A 23,671-nucleotide genomic window follows, 5' to 3' on the forward strand; every position below is an offset into this window, starting at 1 on the left:
CCCTCAAGCGTGCCCCCTCCAGAGGTGATCTCCACTCCCCTTGCCTCCAGACTCTTCTGAGTATGTGGCTTCTGTCGGGCTCAGACTGACTCTAAAAGTCAAACACACGTGACTTCCAGTTTTCTGAAAAACCGGAAGTCACGTTTTTGACTCTTAAAGTCTGCCTGTGCATGGCCTCTTCTGGGCTCAGAAGACACTCCAGAGGTGAGGGGAACAGAACTCCCCTCGGCTCCAGAAGATGGGGGGCGTTCGCTGTATATGTGGTTTCACTTAACAGTGGGGAGGTGATTCTGGAACAGAACCCCCGTGGATACAGGGCATGTTTGTATATTCATTAGCCACTGCAACTGTTTGGGATACAATGCAAATAAATGCAGATTTCTTAAGAGAGCCTTAAAATAATTTCTTCTCTGAGTGTTGGGCATAACAAAAATGAATAGAAGCCTTAGGTGAGTGGTTGACTTCTTGAGCAATCAAGTGGTAGTTCCTGCCTTACTTCAGCATGTACCTAGAAAAAATAGTGACATGTGTATCTAACTTCAGTTCTTATTGATCAGGAAGTCCTACAGTGCTGTTAGCACTGCATGTTGCAAATGTGCCAAAAAGCAAGTTTGTGATACCCAGGGAGTAAGCAGCACTGGGAGGGAGTTCTGCACCACTACAGTTGGACCCCTGGTCACCAACGAAGACAAGGTAAGTGCCAGGGGGTTGTGGGGAGAAAGGCATTCCTGGGCAGGGGAGGGCAGAATGGGGGGTGGGACTGGTGGAGGCCTCCTCTGCCAAATCCTGTCCCCCCTCCCAAGCCCTGACATGGGCTTCTGTACCAGCTAAATAGCTGGCAGAGCTCTGAAAAATCACATTGTGCAGACTGGGGCTTTACTCGGAGTAAGGGGATGAATGTCCCTTTACTCTGAGGAGACCTCCCACCTGCTCAAATCCAGTACAGTATATAATGGGCTCCACTGCTCCTGTGCTGGATAGGATTGGGCCCTAAAACAGTTGTTTGTGCAACAGTATTTGATGAAGTGAATGGACTTTGAATAGTCTAGGAACATATAAAACTGGTGACCGAGGCAACAACACTCTGTCACTTGCTGCATTCTTAATCATTCAATGTTTATTTTGGCCATAGGCTCTACCTTACATAACATATTTAGGGCCCAATCCTATCCAACTTTTCAGTGCCCATGCAGCTGTGCCAATGGGATGGGCACTGCATCCTGTGGTGGAGGGGCAGTGGTGGAGGCCTCTTCAAGATAAGGGAATGTTGTTTTTTTCCCCCTTACCTTGGGACTACATTGTGGCTGCATTGGAGCTAGAAAGTTGGATAGGATTGAGCCTTTAAACAGACAAATTCCACTGATGCCCCAGAAGACACTGGAAACAATTTCTTGGATATGCTGTATTCCATTGCTCATAAGAACCTTGCTGGATTAGACCAATATGCAATCTAGTTCAGCATCCTGTTGTCAACATTGGCCATTCAGATGCGTCGGGAAGTCGTACTGCCCTGTGGTTTGCTCCCCAGCAACTGGTACTGCACTGTATATTCTTAACCCATTTTTGCCCTGCCCACAGGTATACACGTCCCTGTTGTGTATGTGCAACATTGTGCAGAAATGGCTTAAAAAAAGCCTTCATTTTGGATTCAACAATTATTCAGTTTTCTTTCTATGTATATACTTGTGTCTATGTGTATACTTTCTATGTATATAAAAATTTTATATATATATATATATACACACACACACACACACATTTTCTATCTATCTATCTATCTATCTATCTATCTATCTATCTATCTATCTATCTATCTATCTATCTATCTATCTATCTATCGAAACAGATAAGTTTATATATAAAAACACTTATCTGTTAAAAGTAAGATCCACCTACACTTTCTCATATGCAGGTTTGATTGCGCTTTATTTTAGAAAAATAATTCATATTTCTTAAAAATAACCAACTATTTTCTATTGGTTCCTTCAATGTCCCACAAAAAAGGACTCTTGCATGAAAGAACACAATTTTAGTATTACAAATAAATCAGCATACTTTGCTGTTTTTAAAATATTTGTAAGAGAACTACAAAATATTAATACATGTTAGGTAACAAATAGCAATCACCTTTTGTTTGTATGCAGTTTTACAATGTGTGCCTTGCTCCTACTATTGTCAAATGTGAAATAAGAAACTAGAATTTTAAAGTCCATCCTTATACCTAAATACTTTTATTACAAACGTCTTTCAGTTAAGGTAGTTTTATGTTGGTAGACACCGTCACCTTGATTGCAAAGCTAAGTGCCTTATGTTTAAGGTTGTTTTGGAAATCCTATAAAATTAGTGCTAGTCTGTGATGTGGATTTTCCCCAGATCTGTCCCAGCATGTCTGCTGTGCGCTGAAAATTGTAATAAGACTTGACATGCCTTTTTGATTAAACATCTTCAAAAAAAAACCAAACTTGGTCCAGATTAGAGTTTCCTTATCAATTGTTCCAAGTGTATTTCTCATTTTAGATTACTTGAATGTAAGTCATTGTGGAATCACTGCCAAGCTGGTTCTTAGCCATGCACTTATACATGCCAGAATCTGACAGTTTTGGATTCTGAATGATTAGTGTTCCTTGTGGATGAAGAAGTTCACTTCCAGATGGGCGGCCTTTGCCGCCTGTTGAAAGTAAGGAGTGGTCAGGAAGCTCCCATGTAATTTCTGGATTTGGTATCCCCAATGCCATGCAGTTAAGCTGAACAGCCAACCCAGCCATAGTGCGAATATTCCTCGGTGGTCTCTTTGTAATCTGCGGTGGATGTGCCAGAACTGTTACAAAAACAACAACTGTTGAATCACCAGCGTCATTCTGAGCTTTGCAGATGTAACGTCCTCTGTCATGAATGGTTGTTTCTCTGACAACTAAAGTACCATTTTCCAGTAATGTGTATTTCCCATTAACCTGAGGCCGATCTAGGACATAGTCCCCAGGAAGTGTCCATATAATGTTTGGTTTTGGACTTCCGCTAGCAAGACAGTGAAGTGATAATGTCTCCCCACTGATGCTTTTTATTGTTCCTCTTGGGTGGATAAAAATGGTGGGTTTCTGACCAACTTCCAACACAATCAGTTTTTCAATGTAGCCAACTTTATTTTTAGCTGCACACCGGTACTTTCCTGTATCTGCTTTAGAAGGGCTATAGACAACAAGGGTGCCATTGCTACCCAAGTAGTGTCGAGGTGTTCTAACATCACCAGAAAGCCGTGTGCCATTGGGTAGCATCCAAGTTATTTCAGGGGCAGGGTTTCCATCTACAGAGCAATTCAATAAGGTAGTTTTTCCAGGCTTTGCTATTATTTTCTCATTAAATGGATTTCTGAACATTGGTCGCCTTAGTATCTCTAACACTTCCAGCTGGACTACCAGTATGCTTTCTCCCCCATCATTTCGCGCCACACAGATAAATTCTGCCATATCTGAAGATCTCACATTACGAATTTCAAGAGTCCCGTTTTTGTGTACTGTTATTCTGCTCCCATAGTATGGTGCTGTTAGGAAGATGTTATCTGGCATAATCCACATAATCTGGGGTGGTGGAGTTCCTTCAGCTCTGCAGTCTATTTGCTGCTTTGAGTGCTTTATGGCTGTTACTTTAATGACAGTTTTGTTTGCATATAACCCATTGATCAGAGGTGGTTTAGAAACAACTTCTAATTTGTGAAGCTTTGTATCATCTCCACCAGAGTTGCGGGCGACACATATGTATTCTCCAGCATCTAACAGCCTCACCTTAGTAACAGACAATGATCCATTAGCGTGCAGAAAATATCTATCAGACGAGGCTGAAATCATGTCATTGGAAGGCAACAACCAAAATATTTTGGGCTTAGGTGCTCCTGCGGCCTCACACTCAAAAAGTGCAGAATCTCCTGCTTTTACCTTTGTGTAAGCCTTGGAATTCTGCTTAATACGAGGTGCAGCTGCTACTACTGTGATGTGCACTTTCATCTCATCTTTTCCTAGGGTATTTTGTGCGTAACAAGTGTAATCCCCCTCTTCAGCTATTCCAACCTTGTTGAAATACAAAGTCCCATTCTCAAACAGAATGTATGGCCGAGACTGGTGCCCGCTGTCATCTGCTTGCATCACACTATTGATCACTGTTCCATCTGGCAAACTCCAAGTTATTTCTGGTTCAGGTGACCCAGAAGCTTTGCAATCCACTTTGAAATCTTTCCCATAAGGCACCAGTTTCTTAAAATACTGCTTTTGGTCAATTTTTGCAGGCTGCATTGTCACGCTGACTTTCATAAGGATCAGGTCATCTCCCATTTTGTTTCTTGCCACACATATGTAGTCACCTGCATCTTTTTCTGTGACTGCTTCAATAACCAAGGATCCATTGGTGTGCACATGGATTCGACTTCCCATTCTAGAATTGGAAGGGAAAAGGGAAAATTATGTTATATAGTCTTACGATGAAGAATGCCGGTATGATTGACAGTACAATTCAAACAAAGCCTTGATTTTCAGAAGCTGACAAAATCATTTTTTTTATCGCGTTGGAAGTACTCACCTAGAATAATCATATGACACAAGTGTAATCACTATTAAGGCCTGAAATCAAACTTTATCTCACTACTGTAGGAATGCCTTCCATAAGGTGAGATCCTATACTATTGTGGTGACATTCAGATGGAAAAACTGTGTGAGCAGGGTGGTTTCTCTGATAAGGTCCTTACATCCCTGGGGTTGTTACCAGAGTAGTGTGGGACTATGCCATGGCAAAGTGGCTCCCAGACTGCTCCAGTAATGCATGAATCAGACCCAAAAGACAGAGTGCCAGAGGAGAGAAGAAAGCCAAGGCCTGTTAACCAAAGGTTATCCAAACAACTCAATTTCAGTCTGGATCTAAAAAAAACTCTCCATCTCAAGCAGTTCCCCTTTGGTGAGCAAGATTTCTCCCACCTCTATTTGCATTAGCACTAAATGTATAGTTTAACCATACATATTTGTTTGGCTTATTTTTAGTTAAATAGTAGCTATAAGGAGACTTAACTGTGACTGTGGAATGCAAGATTATATTGCAAACTTGATAGAAATCCTGCCCCTGAAGCCATTAGCCATGGTCTTGAAATATCACTTGGAGTCAAAATTGGGTAGAATCTCTGGTTAACTCTGAAGAAGCTGTTTAATGCTGAAGCCTAGTGTAGTGTTGATTTAGGGGCTGATCCTATGCAATTTTCCAGTGCCGATGCAGCCATGCCAATGGGGCATGTGCTGCTTTGTGCAGTGGGGGGGGGGGAGCAGTCACAGAGGCCTCCTCAAGGTAAGGTAATGTTTGTTCCCTTACCACAGGCTAAATTGCAGTTGCACTGGTGCTGAAAAGTTGGATAGGATTAGGCCCTTAATAAACACATTCCTATAATGACATTGCCTTTTATTTTCATTTAAATAACTAATAACATTATGAGCCATATCTCAAAGGCATATTAAACTCATTTTTCAGTTTCCTTGTGCTCTGATCTAGTATCCACATGTTGACTACAAGCATGTTATAGCAAACAAGAAATGCAAAATTAATAGGCTACATATGCACACTGATATAGATAATATACTCTAGAGAGGACTTGATGGAGAATTTGCACTGCTAAAGTGAAATGCAATTAGATGCCAATTTAGTCTTATTTAGCCTGGGTCAACATAAAGCATGGGAATGGGAAAGTTAGAATACATCACTCCTTGGCTCATCATTTTCAGAGGGCTTGTTAAACAACTGACACAGAAGTTATCCATATGTTCCTGGCTGTAGGAACAGGCAATCTTCTCTTATTTTTGTGGCTTACTTCAGAATCTGGATATTACAGGATTTATTACTATGAAGCTGTGAAGGATTTCTTACCTTGTGAGGGCCTGATCCAGAGCAGTGCGTGTCAGCTCACCACCAGTGTGCAATGTCACAAACATGTCATACGGCACGTTTGTGGGCGTTACTGCTGGCCAAGCACCAGAGCTGGCCCAGCTTGAGCCTGTACTGTGACAGCACCGGTTGGAGGCTGGTTAACCGCCACCAGGCACTCCGGGGGAAGCACCCGGCAGCTGAGAGGTAAATTGGGGCATGGGGGGAGGCGAGGAGGGGGTGTTCTGAGGCAGGCAAAAGGAGGGGAAGGCATGGAGGAGGGAGGGAGTGGGTGGGACTGGCAGAGCTCAGTTCTGCCAGACCCAGAGCCCTGTGTCTGGCCTCGTAGCCGGACACGAGGCTTCTTGATTCTGTGCTGGCTACATAGCCGTTGCGGTCGAGTAGCCCTTGAGGGGACGAATGTCCCCTTCTCCCGAGGAGCCGCCAGTAGCTGCCCCATGTGTCAAGATACCGCGGTAGCCATTTTTGGCACCACGGCAGCCCTGCGTGTTGGGAAGCTCAGGACTGGGCTGTCAATTAGTGGATACACTTAGGAACCCAATGAGCTGGGAACACCTGAACTAATATGAATTATGTTCTGCCATGAGTTACAATAAAATCTTCCAGGACTGTATCATTAACTCCATTTACCATAATGATGTTTTGGAATTGTAGTGATCCAAGGTAGAAATGAGCTTTTGGCTACTAACAGAAAACCAATTCTGAAATAAGAAGTTGAGAAGAATTTGCAGCGGACTCAGCCTTTCTTGTTTTATGAAGTCACTGCTGAGGCTGGGAATGGTGGAGAAGAGCCACTGCTGGCTAATGACCCAGCTTTCAGAGACTTGATGCAATATTACATAATTTGGATTGTAATTTTAATTTTTACTAATCTATTATTTTGGATTGCAAACCAAACTTATTTTTTAAAAATGAGTTTTTAAAATAGTAACTTTTTAATAATTTTTGAATATAGTTAAAATAAAATATTACAACCTGTGTAAAAAAAATATTACAACACAGCTACAGAAGCTGTAGTGTTTGGAAGCAGCTAAGACTGATCGGAGCACAACAAACTGAAAAACTCAGAATTGATGTCTAGGCTTTCCTCAACTTGTACTCAAGAACCATATCACCAATTTCACTGCTTTAACTTTTTAACAAAATTTTCCTACTACTGTGATCTAATGCAAAATTTTATGAAATCAGGGACTTGCAAGCTGCATATTTGGTGGGTTATTTCAAAGCACTTTGTACATGTCCCTTATCTGTGCCATTTCTGAGTATGAGCACCCCTGCCCATTCTCTCTTCCATTTTTTGTTTTCCCCTCAAGGCTCCTTCAAGCATATACTTTTTATTTTTCTGGACCAGCTCCTCTTCCGGTACTAGATCCCTTTGCTTTCTGTGGATGGCCACTCGCTTGGGCCACTGTTACTTTCTGCTGCCTTTCCAATGCCTCTCTGCTTACCCCATTCTAGCAGCTCACCCAGTACCTGCCTGAAACCCTTCATATCACCACAGGACAGCTAAGGGCAGCCACTTATTATTATGATGCTTGTTTCACCCTTCTATGACAACTGGTCAGTGTTTCATCCTCTACCACAAAATCTCCCAGCACATCACTATATAGATGCCAGACAGTCCTACCTGTGCCATTGGTCCACAACAGCTTTGGAAGGTAGTCTCCAGATGATCCTTGGCTTTGGCTCTCCTGTAGCTGAGCAATTCAGAAGCAATTTGTCCCCAAAATTTAGCTGAGTCAATCTTTGAGATGCAGTTGCAATTCTGGGAGTTGTATCGCTATGCTCAACCTGGAGGATGACCACTCTCCTTTCTGAGCCAGTGGAACTGGTAGCTATGCATTCATAACTCCCACTGTCAGAAGGGGTTATGTTCTGGATAAAAAGGGTTCCATTAGGGAACAGAAAAAGTTTGCCATTTATATACTGCAAAGGCTTTACTGCAGTTCCATCAAAGAGGACCCAGTAAACATTTGGATGAGGGTTTCCTTTGGCTGTACAGGGAAGCTTCAAGCTTTCCCCCATTTTCTCTATGATATGTTGTCTCTTCTCTTCCATTATAATGGGTGGTGCAGCAATTACTTGCACTCTTATAGTCATTGTATCTGAACCAGCTGGATTGTTTGCTGTGCACGTGTAAAGCCCTCTGTCATAAACACTTACTTTCTTTATCAGCAAGGTGCCATCTCTTTGCACAGAAACAGCCTCATTTCTCATAGTAGGTTCCGAGATGTATGTTCTGTTGGCAAGGACCCATGAAATTGTAGGAGTTGGTTGGCCTTCAGCTAGGCACTTCATGCTCAGTGGTTTGCCAGAATGAACGGTAATAACCTTGGACCTTCCCCCCAGGATTCTAGGTGGATAAGCCACCACAGACAATGTGATAAGAAGCCTGTCGAAGCCGTGCTGGTTGGTGGCTATACAGAGGTACTGTCCACGGTCCTGGATCCTCACGTTCTGGATGGAGAGAGTGCCATTGGGAAGAACCTCCAATCTCTTGTCACGTTTGTGCTTTGGTGCATCATCCCCTAATTTAATGAGACAAAATATAAATTAGCTAGATTTCTTTTTTTAAAAAAAAATCTTGTATTTTTTCAGCTCAACATGTCTTTCTAGTAAAAATGTAACTTTCACATCCTTTAATGGCCATTGTACAGTACATAGATTCATTATACTGAGTTGCAATTCTTTTCTATCTAGAACAGCAGTTGTTTTTAACTGGAAAACGTTCTATCTTTTGCCTCTCTTGCAATAAGTTCTTAAAGAAAGTCTATATGGAAGAATGCATCCATTAATCCAAATTTTGGCATCAGAACTGCAAGCCAACAGCCAAGTATTCTTCTGTAAATCTCACTGATGAAAACTGATCTATCCAACTGTAACTGGGGCAAGATTCCACCCTCACAACCCCAGGCAAGCAAACATACGTATATAGGTTTCTGACACACATTGCTTACATCTTGTATATGGTGAAAAAATAAATATTTAATATTGACAAAGGAAGCTTACCTGATGATAGTTTGGTCCAGTGTACTATTGGCTGAGGGTTGCCACTAACTTCACAAGGGATTAAGGCATCTGAATTCGCCAGGACCGTGAATGCTGCAAGTTTCCCTCCAATTATCCTGGGTCTTGCCATCCTGGCTTGGTAGAAAGAATTGGGGGCTATCATATTGGTGGTTGTAGTTTCCTGGTCTGCTACATTATCAGACCAATTTTTAACGTAATTGTTCTTGGTTTCCCCCCATATAGGAGTATACTGAGTAGAGCTCTGTGGAGATTTAAGTTCCATCAATGTATTGACCATGAAAGTTTTGCCATTTGCTGCAATTTTTGGTGATGGTTCATGCCAGTGCTTTTTTCCCCACCTGGAAGATGCAGTGGTTGCAGTGACTCTTGCATGTGGTATGGTCACTGTTTGGGAAGTGAATGGGTTAGGTTCCTGTGTGGTGGGATATCTTGCATCAGTAGGGGTCTGGGCACTTGGTTCACTATTAATAGGAGGAGCTGCTTGTGTTGTAAGCTGCTTTTGAACAGCTGTTCCTCCCACGTTCAGGTATGAATCCTTACCTGTCTCTATAGAACTCTGTGTTGGTTTGGCAGGTGATGGTGCCAGTGTTATGAAGGATGTAGCTGGTAATACTGTGGTCATTCTTAAAGGATGCAAGGGTGGTACTGTGAGTGGGATCTCGGTGGCAGATTTTTCAAGATTATCTTCTGATAACCTAGTAGAGATATTTTCATTAGCGATATTCCTTATTAATGATCGAGTGATGCTTTCAGATTTACCTCTAATTATTTCAGTTGTGCTAATAATTGGTGGGTGTAGTTTAGCTGTAATCACATTGCTTTTGAAAAGCAGTTCAGTGGGCGTGGGGTCAGCAGACTCAGACACTTTAACTGTTGCCAAAGTAGATGAAGCTACAGTAGCTTTAGAGAGGTTAGCAGTTCCTTTGTTGACAGTAGTGGTTTTGTGTGGAAGTCTTTTCAGAGGCCTTCTCCTGTGGCCTCTCCTTCTGCCTGGTCTAAATACTTTGCGCCTGGAAGCTTTAGTTTCAATAAGAGCAGTGGTAGTTGGAGTAAAAACTGGCTTGATGTTTGTGCCATCAATTTTTTTGTTTAGAGAATCTGCAGGACTAGAGACATTGACTGACAATGACAATTCTGTAATACCGTGTGATAAAGTGGGGACATGTTTTTCCAGCACCATGTTGTCACTTACAAGTTTCATTTGCACCATGAGAGCATCAGTTTGGTTCTCACTCTTTGAAACAGCAGTCATACGTTCCAGTGAAATTATGGTTGCTGGCACTGGTACTGTAGTTTGAAGAGACAAAACAGATGGCATAAAAGGTGAAGATTCTGCACTTGTGTATAACCTGGATTGCTTCTTTTGAACGTGGTTGCTTCTAGAGAAATTATGCCAAGGAATTTGCCAAACTGAAGCACTGGAAGAGGTATTAGTTCCAAGAGTGGGAAGGATGGATTTAATAACTGAAGGTGGTGTGCTAGCTTTAGTAGATGTGGTTTTCATAGCAACAGTAGTACTATGGATTGTTGCTATTGGGACTCTGGTGCTAAGTGACAGGCTTGTGTCCGCAGCTGCTTGTAAGGGTGTATTAGTTTCTGCTTCTCTAGGTAGTTCAACTTGAATGCTTTCAGGATAGAAAGCCATTGCTGTGGCAGTCGTGTGCTCTTCAGCTGCAACCTGTTTGTTTCTCAAGAATGCCAACATTTGATTTAGAGTTGTTGCTTCTAGATGATGTTCTTTGGATGAAGTAAAAGTAGGTGCTTGGGAGCTAATCTGTTCAAGAGGTTTGCTGGACGAAGTTAAGGCAGGCACACTATCTTGTCGGGGAGGCAAAGTTGTACTTGCTGTAGCAAAACCTGTTCTAACAAAAGCAAATCTGTGGCCTGCTATGGGAATACGGTCAGGTCTAACAATTCTTCTTCTTCCAGAGATTTTCCTTCGTCTGCCATATCTTCTGGAAAGTGGAATATGAGCTGTAGAATCCTGAACTACCTTAACCTGTTGATGAGTGATAATGGTTGACCCTGCTGGTAGCTGAGGTGTTGTTATTTTTTGTGTACCATAAACATAAATGTCTCTAAAAATGTCATCTGGTAGACTTACTGTCACTGAAGATACCTGATAATTCAATTTCCTTGATGAATCCTCAACAGCCTCTGCAAATAAATCAGATTTTTTGGTAATTTCATGGGGAGTTACAGGACTGGTGGTCTTAATAGCATCCTCTGCAGGTGTCACTCTTGGTGTGATCTTTAAATGCACATTATTTTCCTCAGATGGCACCAGTTTCTGGAAAGTATTCAGAATTTCTGGGGCACTACTCACTAAACTAGATGATGGTGTTGATGGCTCTGTAGTTGTAGGTGGTGACTGATATGTGCCAAGCACTGCTGTTGCCATTTCAGGTTTAAGTTTCGCAGGAAACTTCTGGTTGTTGAGTGCCTGAGAAGGCATAATCATTGGGCTTGATGCTGGGGTTACGGTGTCTGTAACTATGCCAGTCATAGTTGGAAAGCTGTAGTTACTTGATATGCTCCTGAATTCTGCTGTCGCTACATTTCCTGATGCTTCTCTCAGAGTGTACTTTGCAGGTCTTTTAGTTGCTAGTAGCATAAATCCTTCTTCTGGAAGCGTATCATCTCCAGACATCTCCCCTTCATTTCCAGAAATCTTGGAAGACAGAATCACTTTTACAGTTGGTTTCACAGTGGTATTTTCTTGTTTTCTTGGTAAGGAGGAATTCTTTGTTTTTTCCAAAAATGCTGCCCAGTGCAGTGGATTAATTCTCCTTGTGGAGGGACCAAATTGCCTCCTCTGTCCCCTAAACCGTCTGTTTTTCTTGGCCCTGTTGTGCCTATAAGTTTCTTTGGAAATATTTTGTGTAGGAAGATTTGTAGAGGAAACTGCAGTAGATGCATGACTGGTTAACTGGATTTGCACAACAGTTGGGGGATTCAGAGGTCTAGCAGTAACCTCAATACCTTTATTGCCAGACCCCTCTGCTGCCTCATCTTCTAACTGAATGTCTAGATTTTGTGACCTGTTTGATGTCCTTTTAACTAGTACTTGGTAAACTAAAGAATCAACACCGTACTGATTGGCTGCTACACACTTGAAGTAACCATTTTCATGGTTTGTCACCTGTTGTATTTTTAACGTGCCATTGTGAAAAAGAAGCTTGTTTCTTGAAGAATGATGAAGAACCACATGCTCAGGTAAGATCCAATTAACAGAGGCATCTGGAACACCTGTAGACTGGCATGGAAGATAGAGTGTATCTCCTAAAACTGCTGAGAGCTGAGGTCCATTTAAGTGGTTGTGTTCCATATAAGGATCAATCACAGTAATCCTAAAAGTCAGGACATCTGCATCGTAATAATTGGTTCCTATACAGTGATAAACTCCGGTGTCAAAATTATCTGCTGTATGTAGTGTGAACTTTCCTGTTTTTGATATCATGATTCTCCCATCTTCACTAACATATGGTGCTCTGAGTTTGCTCCCATCAGCTAATACCCACTCAATGGCAGGGGTAGGATTTCCAAGGGCCTGGCAGTCCAATTCCACAGACCCACCTACTAAAACAGAGTATTCAGTTCTTGTTTGGTTGTCTCGTAAGATCATGGCCCAGCTCTGTCTTTCTGCTTTTTGAGTAGTAGTGACTGGGAGGGCGATTCGAGCATCCACTGAGTATTGGATATGCAAAGTGTTCAGTGTTGTTGCTGTCCTATCTAATTGCAAAGACACTTGGCCTTGCATAAGCCAAGGAGGTTCAGCTCTTAATTCAGCATCTATGTTGGTGAAAACCTCTTCATCTTTGGCATCTATCTGTTTGTACTTATAACTAATGTAAGGCACTCTTGTCAGTAGGAGATCCTTTTTCAATTTTAATGGAGAATCACTATACAAGGCCAATATGCTCCAAAGTTTTTGAATATGCTCATAGTCAGTGCTGCATACAAGAAATGTTGATAATGCTATCTCAAGTTCAGTGGTGGTGGTATTTTTTTTAAGGGTGAGAGGGGACATTTTTGCAGGCTGTTGCACACTGCAAGCCAAGTTTGCTTGATTTCCCATTTGGTCAGTCATGTTTAATGTCATAGATCCGATGGGAGCAATGAAATCCTTGTGAGATACTGAAGTAAAGTCACCATCGTCTGGCATAGTGATGTTCTTGAATTTCAAGGCTGGAGCTATGTTTGGTTTAGCACAACTAAAACGTGAGGCTGGAATATCAGCTAACTGTTTGCCTTTAGAATTCCTGGGATTGGCACACAATGGACACTGCAGAACACCAGGAGGCCCTCTGTCTTTTTTGCACTTTATTACATCTAGTGAAAAGGAGAGAAAAGCACAAATGTTTTTGTTTGACAGAATATGGTATAAAAGCAAAACTTCCTGAAATATGGGAATCTACCATTATTTGGGAACCAGAGCAGTCTTTTTGACAAATGTGCCATTGCTATTATAAAAAAGAACATATCAGGAACCAGAACCAGGGCAGCTGACTGAAGCTGGGACTCAGAAACAACCATAAGGTAAAATCTTCTTTGGGAAGAAGACACACAATCCAATAAGACAGCCACTGATAATGAAGCAAGTCTATTGTGTGTTATCCATATTTTACTTTGAAACTTGAATTGAGGTCCTGTATCATGTCTGGTCCTAACCGTGTTCTGATATCCACATTCTTGACCCTACTAAGCAACCATGTGAATATATCTTTGCACCCACAAATGTGTTCATTTATTCATACGCCAACCAATCTTTCTTACAACAAAATAGGCCCTGAAGATGGCAAAAATCTTTGCCTTTTACTTTGGAATGGTTTAAATGTAAAAGTTTTCTACCACTGAGTAGTTCAAAATGATTCTCAGGAAAGAATATACAGTGTTATAATGCAATAAAAAAATCCTGATGGATCTGACAAATTCGGGCATTACAATTGATCTGAATCCAGATATAGTTTTATTGAATAAAATATTTCTAGTATTAATATGCAGGGAATCGTTTGGTGGCTTCAAAGATAGTTCTCACTAGATATGAGAAATCTTTCATAATACCATCTATGAATGAGTGTGAAGTCTCTGGGAGTAGCAGAACTTGAAAAATTATCTAAAGGAGAAATAACTAATTCTCCCTTGTTGTAAAAATAGATAAATTGATTGCATTTGTTAGGTTTTGGAATACTCAGCATAATTTTGTACCTTTTTAGATAAAAAATATATTTTTATAAGCTGGATAATTTAACAAAGTTTGTTAATAAAACAACATTATTGAGAAGAAAAAGGCCACATGGATTGTATAGACAAGATGCTTGAGGCAGCAAGACTCTCACTAGAATCCTTCTCTTAGATCTTCTATTACTTTGTGTTCATTAGAGTTTTTAAATGATTCCCATGATGGAATCCATATGATATAAATGGATTCCTTCATGGGAATCTCTGAAAAACACTAATGAATGGAAAACAAACATGTTGGAATCAGCTCTGAGGTCAGGAGGTATGAAGATATATTTATCTTAACTTTGAGGGATATTTTGTTTCCTACCCAGTATCCTCACTGGAAGTATGTCAAAACAATTTCTGGTAGTTGTTATTTTTTACATGTATGTACAAAGTTTTGTCAGAAGAACCACCAACACAGTCAGAGCAGTATCTTTAAAATTCTTTTTTTCATAAAGCAATAGTAAATGCATATGTTTTGGAGAATTTGGATAGCATTCACAGGTTTCTTGCCTCCAGAGCAAGGTCTCCTTCTCTGGAGCAATCTGTGGGTGTATCATTTGCCAATAACAGTTTCAACTAGTCTCTCTAATTCAGCCATTTTCAACCACTGTGCCATGGCACACTGATGTGCCATGACTGGTCCCCAGCTGTGTTGCAGAAATTTGGGAGAGGGTCATTTATTAGTAGGGCCGTTGTGGGATGTGACAGCACAGTGTGCCTTGTCAATTGTCAAAAAACCGATGGTGTGCCTTGACCATTTCAGTGCCTTGCCAGTGTGCCATGAGATTAAAAAGGTTGAAAATCACTGCTCTAATTCAATGCCAGCTTTAGGCAACTGTATAACATTATATTCATAATATAATCCTCTTGATACTGTAAAAAAAAAGGGGGGGAGTCTCCAAACCCCGACCCAGGGGCCAGATGCGGCCAGCCTCTATCTGGCCCACAGCCAGCCTCTGATCCCCTGAGAGCCTCTGGCCCAGTTGACCAAACACAACCAGAGTTGTGCTTGTGGAATGGGGGAATGGGGAACCATTTAAGTGTGTGCTTTATTTCTTGGGCTGTGTTCGTGCTTTGAGAAGTCCTGGACATTTGAGCCCATTCATTTAATCATTCATCTAAGTTCCATCTCTAAAGTATTTATTTAAATTTTATATTAAATTTTTTTTCCTGGCCCTCGACACTGTGCCAGATATTTGATGCAGGCCTTTGGCCAAAATGTTTAGAGACCCCTGCATAAAGTGAAGGTGGGGGCAGGGAATTGCATTTTTCTTTTGTAAGTATGGAAAAATATGAGAGGAACAAAGGGTATTGGAGTTCTGTGTAAAAGTTATAAAGGCTTCAGATCTGTTCACTTCTGTTTCATCCTTCAACAAAAACAACTGTCACCCAATCTTTTTATGAAATCATTCATTAAAAAGTTCTGTTTACAGTTAGTGAAAAAATACATTCCATAAATCTTTTTTTTAAAAAACTCTACTGTTTTCATAAACAAAAAATGTGACCATGTCTGCTGTTCTTCTGAATGTGTTCCAGTATATCAACACAATATATAGAAATGTTCCACATTTGCGATCAGATTTCATTCAAAGGAAGATGTGGTTTCAGATTTTTTTTTAACTCTGTCTTGAGTTATATCCTACCATATAACCTGTCAAAAAACAGCTGGTACATAATAACTTCAGTAATGTCCCAAAGGTTGAAGGTATAAACAGAAAACATTTAATACCTGGCTGCTGTTCTGCCCACTCAGCAAACCACTTCATTGCACAATCACAAATCCAGGAGTTTCCATGAAGGTAGAGGCTCTCTAGTTCAGTCATGTATGTGAACATGTCTCTTGGGAGTGATGTAAGAAAGTTGTCAGACAAGTAAATATGCTTTATGGAGGATGTTTTGAATATCTGGAGATGGCGTAAGGTGACAAAAGTATCTGGGTGCAGTTGTTTAAGTAAATTTCCTTCCAAGTGGACCAGACTCAGTGATGTAAGACCACAGAAAGCTTCTGGGTTGATAAATTCAATTTGATTGTGATCGATGTGTAACCGTACTAGACTCGTGAGACCATGAAAAGTGTCTGCTTGGACAATTTTCACTTTGTTATAGCTCATCTTTAAGACCTGTTGATTAAACAAAATGAAAAAGAAACTGAACAAAATGGTAAACACAGTTTGACGAATTCTAACCAGTCATTGCCAAGTTTTAGATTAAGGGTAGGGGACCACTTGGTTCTGTTATGTTACATTTAAAATAGATCATAAATGAGTAGGCTGCAGTATACAGCAGTACACTCTGTGTAGCTCACCCCTTGAAAACATACTTTCACTTTGAATTATGTTCATGACCTGAAAGTTCAATATAGCTCAAAACAAAACCAATGGTGGATATTCTAGCTCAACCTTACCTGTAACAAATGTAAATTGGAGAATGTCCTTTCTTGGATAGTATGTATCTGATTACTGTGCAACATCAACAACTCCAGCTTCTCCAGGCCAGAAAAATCTGTTTCAGTCAGTTTAACCAAATTGTTGTAACTGTAACAAACATTTCATTCCAGATCTGGGTTTAGTCAGTCAGCTATAGTTCAAAGGTAAAACAAACAAACAAAAACAGTCTCTCTTTTGCAAAGACATAAGTATATTTTATTTTTAGTTTGACACTGCAGGCATTAGCTATCTTAACTAGCACAATGGCAAATGTAAATTCAGAAGTGAATTCACATTTATGTACAGTGGCTATCATGCATCCAGGGGCGTATACTCTCTCACTGAATGAAAGTCATTATTACTGTTATTTCTTAAATTACATTACATTTTCCAGCCATAACTCCCAAAGCATCTTAGAACAAACCTTAATGCGTTTTCATGGCAGTGGATTCCATGAGTTAATTATGAACGGAGTGAACAAATACTTCACTTTGTCTCGCCTGAATCTACTGCTAATCAATTCCTTTGAAGGGGCCCAAATTCCAGTATTATGATAGGAGAACCATCTCTCTCTCTCTCTCCCTCCCTCCCTCCCTCCCTCTCTCACTGTCTCAATACATTGGCACAATCACTCTGCTCTCACTCTATAATTAATAGACTATATAGTTAAGAGGCTTTGAAGAAGTCTCTCCTGATCCTTGGAAAATTCAATTCGTATCCATACGTTGCTTGCACAGTACATTTGACCCTTGCACAGTACATATGGGGGGAGGACCCATATCCTGAGAGTTTCCTGATGAAGTAAACAAAGCTGTTAATGACACAAAAGAAGGGTCTCAGACATTAGCTGTCTTCATTAACTTCATGACCAAATTCAACCAAGGAGCCAGGTTAATGAAGTAAGTGGCCTCCTGAGCTACCTGCTGCAGAAACAGACACTACACTGGTGGTAAGCTATCCAGGGCTACCAAACTACAAAAGAAGGTTCCTTGATTAACCCATTTCTGCCCAGCCCACAGGTGTACACATTTGATCTCTGCTGCGTATATGTAACGTTGGGAAGAGATTTAACTCACCCCCTCAAAAGATCCCATAGGAATGCATGGTAGAAAAGGATATAAGAAGCTGTGTCACCTTACGTCTTTTGTCCCTCACTCATCTGTCCGCTGCTGCAATTGTCCCACTGGCGCTGTGTTAAGCCACCTCCATTTCAACCATAATTCAAGAATCACCTTGTCAAGCTGGCACCTGGGATTGGTAACCCCCCTACTCCTTTCCCACCTTACTTCTTTTTCCCAACTGCAATCAAAAGCTGCAGTGCCAGTATGAGCTGGACAGCCACTCTTTAATTTATTTATAATTAAAGTATTTATGCATGCATGTATGCATACCCTGCCTTTCTCCCCAAAGGGACCCACTTCCTTCTCCTGGGAAAGCAACTCAGGAGGTGAATAAGCCAATCCCCACCTTCCCCCCACTTTACATTACTTTCAGAGATGGAGGGAATGGTTTTGTTCTTCTTTCCTTAATAACTCTGCTTCTTAAATTCTGCATTTTTCATAATGCAAATAACCAAAAAATACACAAAGAAATGCACTGACGAATAACCATGACATGATAGCGGAGGATTGCAGCCCACAAAGTGATAAGACATTCAGAACCTGGGCCAGAGAAGTCCACAGCAGGCACTGAATTAACAAATTTTATGCAACCAAAAATGCTCCAGTTCATAATCCTGAATCAGACAGCTCCCTTGATGCTCAGATGCCAGGAACACACCACACAAGTGCAGGAAGACCAGGGTTTCATGAATCTTACTCTGTTCCTTGTCCTGGTGTTGCCCATAGAAGCAAGATGAATGGCCCAGCTTGTAGCTTACTTATGACTCAGAGAGATCCTGAGTACTCCCACATGGGTGTTATGAGCGCTAGCTTAACAAAATGGCATGAGAATGATGGTTCTTTAACTACAGTGCTGGCTTTACTTCCTGGGAGACCAGTGTTCAAATTTCTATTAGACTCACTTGGTAGCCTTCAAGTTGCTATCTTTTGACATCTGTTCCTCATCTGTGTAATGGGAGTGATAGAGGAAAAAATGGTGCGCACATACATGTTAACAGGTTGCAAAAATTATTTCAGGAAAAAATGAATAATTTCATTAGAATATAACATTATTAGAAATAAACTTCTTCTTCTAATTCAAAAACATGGTTGCGTGGTTTTTTTCTGTGATGTGTCATTGTCCGTCCCCCTCCCCAAACAACCCAGTTTGCACATAAAGACTGGTCAGTTTGTGGAGAGAATCCCTTACATCAAGATTGTGAATGCAATTATCAGTTGTATGCAAAAAAAAAAAATTAAAAAAATTAAAAAATTAAGACACAAAACTGATTACAGGCACACACTAAGAATCTGGGTGCACTGTCACTACACACAAATTTAAACTTGATTTTTCACTCAGCCTAGCCAACAAAAAAAAAATATCAACTGAAGCATAAGTTAATTTAGGTGAAAGTCAACAGGTGAATTGCCCTGCCTTTTGGTGGGAATTAGACAAGGTGATCTTTGATCTCTTATAAACAAATCTTATGGGCTTTGTGGACCAAAGCAAGACTTCTTTTAATTGCAACCAGTAATCAGTTCTCATTAATATACAACTGGATTACAACAATACTGTGTAAACATACCCTAAGTTGATGCGCTCCACCTTTTGGGGGATGTGCAGTGGGATCATGGCAAGATATCGGAATGTGCAGTGTACTTCAGTAGGAACATAGCAGGCACAGAGCTTAGGACAGGCACTGGTGCCAGAAAGAGCAGCCAAGCAAAAACCAAAGAGAAATCCTAGAAAGCAAGGCTTGCTTCCGTCTCTTCCTTTCATCCTGCGTGACAATCCTAAACCAACACCTCTTGCAGCAAGCGCAAACAAACGGAACTCTAGAAAACAGAACACAACACAAGGCATCATTTCAAGATGTGATGTCATAAACACGTATCCTTGATCTGAGGTCTTGTTTAGATTAGTCTAAAGTGACTTGGTGAAAGAAGGCTGCAGAATTTCCTTCCTTTGAAGAAAGGAGGGGGAAACTATGCAGTACATGGCCATTTAAAGCATTCCTTTACAGTGCCTTGCTTTCAATGTGGGTTGGGCAAGGGGGTTGTTGCTGACAGGTATTAAAATCTGAAATTGGACACTGGTCAGGCTGTTGTAACAAACACACACACTTTCATTATTGAGAGCATTCATAAATCTGCTTGCGGTTTGCCTTTGCCAAATAACACATTGAGCTCTTCCTTGCCAAGCAAATTATGCCTTGGAAAATTAAAAAGCTTAGAAGACAACTGCATTGGCTAATTAGCAACAGCATACAGCTAAAATTTATCCTACTTTCCCCACCTTGCTGCAAGCAATGCCCCCTATTTCTAACATCCCCTGCTTCTTGAGAGGCTGCAGAAGCAGAATGTAAGTTACTGGTAGTAAAAGTGTAGTTAGAAGTGGCACATGGGGCAATACCAAGTGTGTTTACTCCAAAAGTGACACTACTTTCAATAGGACTGAGAGCCCAATTCTGATGTATGTCTACTCAGAAATAAATCCCATTAGAGTCAATTGGGCTTACTTCCAGGTAAGTGAGGATAGCATTGCAGCCTTACTCCCTTGTCAGTGTCCTAAGATGAAAACTATGGAGTCTTATACTGGAAAACAACAACATTTGCTCTGTGGATCAGTTACCAACTTGCTAAATCCCAGTAATGAAGATGGTATTAGTTTGACCCTAAACACTGAATTTCCAGCACAGGGTCTTTGAGTTAACACTCTGTGTACATATCATGCTTTCTGAGTGTGCAAAGCACTTCATTGTAAACCTTATTCCTACTCCCTTAGTATACAGACACTAGCACTGCACTGGGTGCCTAAGCCATTACTGTGTACCATTACCTGGAATAAATCCCACTTAACTCAATGAAACTTACTGTGCTGTGTGGCCATTTAATGAGTTTATGGCAGAGAAGAGATTTGTACCAGGGATTTTTTCTGGCTTGTGCTCTTAGCCCCTATAGTACAGTAGCTCTTAGTGTCAAATTTCTCATTGATTTTTTTACCAGCAAGATTTATGGCCATCACCATACATTTAAATTGTTGGAAGATTTGCTCTTAATTTCTGGAGGTGTTTTTGCCCTGCTCCTGGGCATGGGCTTGAGTGGAAGTAGATTGTGGGTGCAGGTACATCCACTATCATTGCAGGTTGGTGAAAGAAAAGCAAAATGTCCTAAGCAAAATGGCTTTGGGCAACCTTTGAAAAAGAATAAATTAAAGCTGTGTTCTTCAATCCTAGGGTTGGGAGCCCAATGGGGTTGCAAAGCCTCCGTTGTGGGGTCGTGGCAAGTTAAAGAATGGTTGAAGACCACTGGATTAGAGTACCACAAGGAGAAGGTGGAGGCATCCCATGTACCCCTTCAGGTAGCAGCAGATAGTGTCCCAGTCCTGCTCAGGTTCTTTGCAATGGTGCTAAAATAGCTTTTGCTAGTACCAGGCTTCATGGTAACCCTTTCTGCTCTCTCTAATAAGAATAGTTGGTTACAATGAAGAGAGTGGGATGGGGGTGAGTGGACTGGGTCCTGGGGCGATTGATGGTGGGTCCCATACTTTATTTGTTGGGGTCATGCAGCATGAAAAAGATGGAAGACCACTGAATTAACCCATTTTTTTTGGCAACATTGGGCAGAAATGGCTTAAAGCACCCAACTGCTCTCTCCCTTTCAAGTTGCAACCCCTCTCAATTCATTTCAGTGAGCCTGGCACCTGGAGGGAAGCCATAGCGGCAGAGTCATATAATTTTTTAATGCATCGATAAACGGAAAGTGGCAACAAGCATCCTTGAAGTTGATCCCCCCCATCCCATCCTCTGCAATTCATTACCCAAAGTTCGGTCCAGTGGCGTAGCTGGAGGGGGGAAGCATTAAGGGCACAATCTTAAGCAGGCCTACTCAGAAGTAAGTCCAGTTGTGTTCAGTGGGACTTACTCCCAGCAAAGTGAGGTGAGGACTGCATCCTAAGTTTTGCAAGGAGCCTCCCCATTCCAGGTGCGGGAGCCAAACGGAGGCGTGTGCAGGATGGCTCTGAAGGGGAGGGGCCGCCTGCACAGGCTCCCTGCAAAACGCCGCGCTTTGCCCCCCTCCAGCTACGCCACTGGTTTGGTCTCTTGCTTCGTGCTGGCCGAAAGAGCAGCATGTGGGGCAGGGCGAGGAGGAAAGGAAAAGGGGCGGGGGGGTCCAGGTTTCTTCAGCCTCCCCGAGGGAAGGCAGGAGGGCGCCTACCTGCTCTCTCTTACGCCGGGCTTCTCAGTGGCGGGCGGCTCCTTCTCCGCACAGGAGGTGCGCGCGGCGGCGGCGGCGTGGAAGGCTGCGGGCGAGAGCGGAGGTGCGGCGGGGGCTGCGAGGCGGCACCGCCAAACACGCCCCCCGCGCTCCATCCAGCAGGCGGGGTGGGCTGCCTCCTCGGAGGCGCAGCGCCTGCGCTCCAGCTGCCCGCTCGCTCTCCTCGCCCTGGGCACCGGCCAGCCCCGGCGCGTCGCCTGAGGAGGGGCTGCCTCCGGCGCGCGTGCGGGCTGCGGGGCGCCTCCTCGGGGCACCAGAGAGCCCTTTCCTGCTCGGCAGCCCGCGGTCCCAGGCAGCGTCCTCCCCCGCGCTCGGACCTTGCCAGCTCCCTGTGAAGTTCCCCCAGTCGCTTCGCCCCCCCCAGGCTCTCCAGCCCCCCCACCCACAGCAGGGACCTGTGCTGGGTGGGGAGGCAGGTGAGGCAGAGCCTCCCCACCGGAGTCCTTCCATAAACCCCGCTGCCCTGTGAGGTGCCCAAGCAGAGCAGCTCAGGGGTTGGGGGTGCGTGGGCACCTCACAGAGCGTGCCTCACGGTGGCAGCCCACTAGTACCCACAACGCGCGTGGGGTGGGGGTGCGTGGGCACCTCTCTGGGTGGCAACCCAGAATGTGCACGGGTTGTGGGTGCTTGAGCACTTCACACAGTGGCAACCCATAACCGCTGTGAGTTTTGGGTTCTTGTGCACCTCACACGGCGGCGACCCCCCACATGCCGACAACGCACATGGGTTCTGGGTGCTTGGGCACCTCACATGGCAGCGGCATTTTTCAAAGGACTCCAGTGGGGAGGCTCTGCCTCACCTGCCTTCCCACCCACCACATGTCCCTGATCCATACAGTTCACCCGTCTATGGTTCCCTCCCTCAGACCTGTGAACCCCTTTCTCACAGTAGCAAGGCAGCAGGGCAGAGGCCTGCTCTGCCTTGGTGGGTATTTTGAAGCTGCAGGTGGGGTGAGCCTCTTGCCTCTGCCTGGCTTATTCTTCTCTGGAGACTCCTCTCCTGAGAAACAATCTGATTCCCCTCCTGTGTAACCCACTGCCTATTAATTTCTGTCAATCTGCACCTACCCCCCCCCCAGCCATATGAACTAGTTATCACTTTGGTCATCATCAGTCAGCCCTGAATGCAATGCTTTGATAGGCACCCCCTTATTCAGCTCATCCCCCTCTCTGACCCTTTTACAGCCTCTGTTCACCAGGCACTCCCATGTTGTATGAGGTGGCAGTGGTGTTCATGCTTCTTAGGAAATCGTGTCCCCTTGGAATTCAAATGCTCCCGGTGCACTTCTGAGCAGTGGCGCAGCTGGAGGGGGTGCAAAGCACTAAGATTTGAAGGGAGCTTCACCGTGGTGTGCCAGCAGCCCCTCCACCTCCCTTCAGAACCATTCTGGGCAGGGGGAGCAAAATGGAGACAATACCTTTTGATAGAATAGTGATTTTCAACCTTTTTCATCTGTCAACGTACTAGAATTGTCAAGGCACATCATCATGTTTTGACAATTGACAAGGCACACCATGCTGCCATTGTGGGGCTCACATCCCCCCTTGGCCCTACTAATAAATGACATTCCCCCGAATTCCTGTGGGCATACCTGTGGTACAATAAAACATTTAAGCAATGATAAAATGGCTCTGGGAAGAGAATTGTTACTGATCACCATTTATATAACAAGCAATATCTACTGTGTTTCTGTGATT

General features: G+C 42.8%; 1 protein-coding gene across 1 annotated transcript; it reads right to left on the reverse strand.

Moving 5' to 3' along the window:
- Positions 1-2,167: 2,167 nt before the first annotated feature.
- IGSF10 (immunoglobulin superfamily member 10) lies at positions 2,168-19,475 on the reverse strand. Its single transcript, XM_066620640.1, has 6 exons — positions 19,282-19,475; positions 16,574-16,703; positions 15,899-16,289; positions 8,920-13,272; positions 7,538-8,438; positions 2,168-4,422 (listed from the first exon to the last, which is right to left on the reverse strand). Exons 1-6 carry the CDS (start codon positions 19,473-19,475, stop codon positions 2,514-2,516), a joined length of 7,878 nt encoding a protein of 2,625 aa, XP_066476737.1. The 3' UTR covers positions 2,168-2,513.
- Between the last annotated feature and the right edge of the window lie 4,196 nt (positions 19,476-23,671).

The sequence above is a fragment of the Tiliqua scincoides genome, chromosome 3 (genome assembly GCF_035046505.1).
Source record: "Tiliqua scincoides isolate rTilSci1 chromosome 3, rTilSci1.hap2, whole genome shotgun sequence".
NCBI classification, from domain to species: Eukaryota; Metazoa; Chordata; class Lepidosauria; order Squamata; family Scincidae; genus Tiliqua; species Tiliqua scincoides.

Bases quoted from the DNA above. Each gene is read 5' to 3' on its own strand.
- IGSF10 (XM_066620640.1), bottom strand. From the start codon at position 19,475: ATGAAAGGAAGAGACGGAAGCAAGCCTTGCTTTCTAGGATTTCTCTTT. The intron at 16,704-19,281 runs GTATGTTTACAC...TGTTTGTTACAG, and splicing joins GTGGAGCGCATCAACTTAGG to TTACAACAATTTGGTTAAAC. The intron at 16,290-16,573 runs GTAAGGTTGAGC...TTTAATCAACAG, and splicing joins CCAATTTACATTTGTTACAG to GTCTTAAAGATGAGCTATAA.